The sequence below is a fragment of the Octopus bimaculoides genome, chromosome 6 (genome assembly GCF_001194135.2).
Source record: "Octopus bimaculoides isolate UCB-OBI-ISO-001 chromosome 6, ASM119413v2, whole genome shotgun sequence".
In the NCBI taxonomy this organism is placed as follows: Eukaryota; Metazoa; Mollusca; class Cephalopoda; order Octopoda; family Octopodidae; genus Octopus; species Octopus bimaculoides.
The window spans coordinates 6,739,961-6,745,176 of NC_068986.1; the positions used below are offsets into that span (position 1 = coordinate 6,739,961).

At 37.9% G+C, this 5,216-nt stretch overlaps 1 protein-coding gene across 2 annotated transcripts in view; it reads right to left on the reverse strand.

Annotated features, from left to right (window-relative positions):
• The window catches only part of LOC106867451 (meiosis-specific nuclear structural protein 1), a 40,145-nt gene that overhangs the window by 25,295 nt on the left and 9,634 nt on the right, over positions 1-5,216 (reverse strand). For both annotated transcript variants that reach the window (XM_014912330.2, XM_014912329.2), the window contains exon 3: positions 330-457. In XM_014912330.2, coding sequence (XP_014767816.1) covers positions 330-457 — 128 coding nt within the window. The remainder of the gene's footprint in view (positions 1-329; positions 458-5,216) is intronic.

Genomic DNA, 5,216 nt, shown 5'->3' on the forward strand with positions numbered 1-5,216 from the left:
ATATATATATATATATATATATATACAAGTCACTGTTCTCCACAAACAAAAAGAACCAGAAGATAGCTACCGCAAGCCAACATTTCTGACTCCTTACAAGTTTTGCCAATCAATTACCCTGGTACTTTTTTCTTATTAATCCTTGAAAGGATGAAAGACAAAGTCAATGTTGAACCGAATATTATGAGCTGTTCTATCCAATGCTCTTACAACAACCTTGCTAAGTTGTTAGCTTATTGGTTACATAGAGTGTTACTTACATATGTTCCATTATTACTAATAATAAATATCTAACACACAGAAATCAAAGACTCAATTCTAAACATTACCTGTTTTGTCTGATCTGCTGACGCAACTTCTCATCACGGAAAACTTCATCATTTCGTCTCTTTAATTCTTTTGCAAGGCTCTCAGCTTGTTGTTCTTGCTGCTTCAGCTGATGGCGCAGCTGTGTTTTCTACGAGAATGTAATAAGTATATGATTATGTCCTGTTCTACTGACGTTTCAGCTAAGGAAAATGTGTGTTGATAGTGCTAGTTGCATTGATTCAGTAGGAGCTGTAATCATTGTGATGGTTGAAGCTGTTTTGGTCATAGCAACTATGATGGTATTAGTTGTGTTAAGATGACAAAGTCACAAGAGTATCAGGTAAAATCCTTGTTGTATATACTCTGACTCTCTGCACATTGAGCTCTAATTCTACATTCTTTTCAGTCCTTTGGACTCAATAAAGTTGCAGTCCAAGGTAGTGGATTTGTAGAGGGGTTAGAGCACAGGTGAAGAAACCTAATGGTATCATTACAGCACTGTGATTCTGATGACAGCATACACAATAGCTGTACTGGACTTAGGTTTACTGTTTGAAAACAACAAGAGTACAGAGGTTGCAGACTTGCATACAGGGTGGGGAAGTAACTTTGAAGTTTTTGTAAACCATATTTTTTTATGTAGCAATGGTCTGTTATAACAAATTTTTTTTATCTTCAGCATTAGGCCTCAAAGTAACAATTTCATTCAGGTATAAGTCCAACTATGTCAAATCAAGTAGTAAAAAGACAACATATTTGTAAGAATCTAGCTTGACCCTGCCTGAGTTTTGAAACCAAATCCGCCCGCTTGTTTCTTGTCAAAACAAACCAGAAATTCTCTCCACACTAGATGATTGATTAGGAAACACTCGATGCCCTAGGAACTGTGCTGGTCAAAGAAAGGTCAGTCCTTTGTTTAGGGTCAATGACCTACATTATTGACCATAGTCTTTATAACAGAGAACAGTTCTTATCTCTTCCTCTTTTGTGTCAGCCAGACCAACAAGAAATATGCTCTTATGCATCAGCTATGGTCAAGAGCAGCATTTTCCGTGGCCGAAAGAAAAGCAATGCCACTAATCTTCCCCTCTCTACTGACAGACAACCTTTTTCTGCACTATCAACTACTAACCAGCGAGCCAACGTTGTTGTCATTATCACAAGAACTGCTACTGTCTCTTTAACTACCTGTCAGGCAAACAAATAAATATATGTAAATGATATTTCTTCCTTCTTGGTGTTAAATCTTCGATGTTTACTGGTTACCCCAAGGTGAGAACTTTCAAGCATTACATATACACACTACATTTGGTAGAGGGCTACATCACATCGGCCTGATATCACATCTTTCATCCAGCCCGCTACACATTGCTCATTTGCTCCACACAGGAATTAACATCAAGCAAATTTCTGAGTTGGTTAATGTGTGATTAATCACAGTTTACAATGTCAGGAATCGTTTGGCTAACATCAGAGGCATTCAGAAGAAGCAAGGCACTGGAGGAGCCAATAAACAGCAAGATCCAGCATTTGTGAAGGCCCTCAAATCAAAAATTCCAAAGGACCCAATCACATTCATGAGGAAACTAGCAATTGATAAGAAAGTTCATGCCAAGACAGTAAGAAATACCATTCACTGTGATTTAGGCCTGCAATTGTTTGCGTGAATTCCAAGACCTCTCCTGACCAGTTCAATGAAAATCAAAAGGCTTGAAAGGACAAAAAAAAAAAAGGGTTGTCCTTCCTCAAGAGGTCTGGATCCATTGTGAAAATATTTTGACAAGAAAATCTTCACTGTGGATGCTGTTGTAAACACATAAAATGATTGGTATATCAAACTCTGTTTGTGAAGACCTGTTGAGGCAAATGAAATCGATCCAAATTCGACAACTGGCACCCATGCCAACCTCTCCTTCATTGGACACTAAACTCGGCTTGCGAAGACCTGTTGGGGCAAGTGAAATCGAAACCATGATTGAACCAAATTCGATGACTGGCACCTGTGCCAGTGGAGCGCTAAGAGCACCGTCTGAGTGTGATCATTGCCAGAGCAGCTGTCTGGCTTCCGTGCCAGTGGCACGTAAATAGTACCATTTGAGCGTGATCGTTACCAGCGTTGCCTTACTGGCACTTGTGCCGGTGGCACATGAAAAAACATTTGAGCGAGGTCATTGCCAGTGCCGCTGGACTGGCTCTTGTGTATAAATAATTTTGCTGTACACTGACTCTTCCATGTACAATAAAACATTTGCAACTTTTGTTTGGCTTTTTCATGTAGATAGCCATCTATTGGTCTTCTTAGTCTAGGTTTTCACCTTGAAGAAGAGATACACAGCCTTGTAAGATATAAGATATACATAAGCCCTAAACTGATAGTGTTATTAGTAGTAACTGAATTGGAAGAGGTTACTGTTGTTGAGATAATGATAATTGTAATGGTGTTGAGGTGTTGGTGTTTGAGTGATAACAGTTGAAGTTGAATTATTGGCTCTAATTTTAGCTGAAGAAGTACTGTCTCTGATAATTGTGAAAGTGATGTTATCTATAATGTTGTTAGCTTGTGTTGTGGAGTAAATCTACACTAACACATTGATAGTCAATTAAATGCTTGAAAGCAATTCATAAGTCTTGCAGACGCTTGTATTGTACATCAATTTGGGATTGTATAGCTATATGATGGTTGTCTTAGTAAAATGCTAAATAGCAACCAATTTATGGTGCACATCTTTTTTTAGAGTTCTCCATGCAGAATACACACTATAAAAAGTAAACATGTAATGTGACAGACAACAAAACAGCCATATTTCTTGTATAGAAATATGCTTCTCTATTACATATTATTGAGAGAAATAATTGCAGATCATGTAATCTTAACTCCAATAAAAAATGCTAAGAGGCCTGATTTTTTAGTAAAAAAGGAAAAAAAAAAGAAAGGCCAACATATAAACATAGCACTGAATTCTAACTTCTTTAAGAAGTTGGAATTTAAACTTAGATCATTTAAGAAAAAAAAATTATCTTTTTCTCAATATACAGTTTGATGAAAAAAACAGAAATAGTTCACAGTTAATAATCAGCGTACTCTTCTCTTTAAAGTGAGGCTAGTGTAGCAATAAGAAATCCCTATTTTAATGACATTAGCTGAAAAGCCAAAGAGTTACAAGATATTAACTTTTGGATTAAAGTCATTATGGAATGCAAGAGGTTTGTATTCCATTTGTAATTTTAATAAGAATTAGACAATCATATTATAAAATACAAAACCATATATAATAATGAGATTGTATCATTAGCATAAGGCTAATGCACATATTAGCAGAAAGCTCTGATTCTTTACATTAGCAGAAGGCTATGCAATTCTTCACATTAGCAAAAAGCTACATGATTCTTTCCATTAGCTGCATGATCACATTCATATGATGAACTTCATGTCTGTCTACAAGTTGGTTGGAAGCTATAAGGCAATTGTCATTAGGTACCATTTGTATTGTGATAGTGAGTCCATTTCAGCCTGAACAGCTTGTAGCAGGCTAGATGCAGTGTGCCATATCAATTCGATATGATGTAGCCCACTACTGTATGTGGCATATAGATGTAATGCTTCAAGGTTCTCGTGTAGGAGTAACCAGTGTACATCAAAGAATTAACTCCAAGAAGGAAGAAATGTTATTTACATATATTTATTCGTTTACCCGACAAGTTGTAAAAGAGACAGTAGCAATTCTAGCGATAGGGACGACAAGGATGACTCGCTGGTAAGTAGTTGATATGTAGAAAAAGATTGTCTGTCAGTAGAGAGGGAAAGAGTAAGGTAGTCATGGTGCTGACTAGAAAGGAAGAAAGGATAAAGACGGCATCACCTTTCTTATGGCCGAAAGCCTCTCTTTGCATGTCGAGCAAATGGCAAAAGGAAGTGCTACTCTTGGTTAAGGTTGCTGAAGAAGCGGGTGTTGCTCCTTGGTCTGGCTGATACAAAAGAGCTAGTGTTGCTCCTTGGTCATAGCTGACACATAAGAGGAAGAGATAGAAATTCTCTCTGTTATAGAGGCTATGGTCAGTAATGTAGGTCAAACCTTAAACAAAGGACTGACCTTTCCTTGACCAGTACAGATCCTAGGGGGTGGAGTGTTTCCTCATCAATCATCTAGTGTGAAGTATTTCCTGCTCGTTTTGACAAGCAACAAGCCAGTGGATTTGGTTTCAAATCTCAGGCAGGGTCAAACTAAACCCCCACAAGCTCTTCAATCACAGTCCAAAGTAGCTAATACTTGCACTTTCACGAGGCCATACAGTTCTAATAATGAATTTCATTAATCTCTCTACACGACTGGTCTTCATTAACTTAACCTCAAATTTATCCCAACGAATTTCGAACTTTGACCCTAAAGTGCCATAATTAATTATTTCAATTCTGTCATATCTGCTATTCCATCATAAAAGACATAGCGACCATTTATTGACAGATTTAGATAGAAGCAACTATACAAAACTAGAAAATATTAAAAAATAGCAAATATACCAGTATCAATTTTTCTTTAACATTTTCCATAAATCATGAAGAGTTGCGTGCCTATCAAAATTCTATTATCATCATTGTCAATGTGAATACCCGTCAGAGTGTAAGTATCTTGAGAGAAAAGCTGAACATTAGAAGCATCAGTTGTGGTGTGCAAGAGAGACGATTGCGCTGGTATGGACATGTGGTGAGAATGGATGAGGATAGCTGCGTGAAAAAGTGCCACGCCCTAACAGTTGAGGGAACCCGTGGAAGAGGTAGGCCCAGGAAGACCTGGGCTGAGGTGGTGAGGCAAGACCTTCGTACATTGGGCCTCACCGAGGCGATGACTACTGACCGAGACCTTTGGAAATGTGCTGTGTGTGAGAAGACCCGGCAAGCCAAGTAAGAT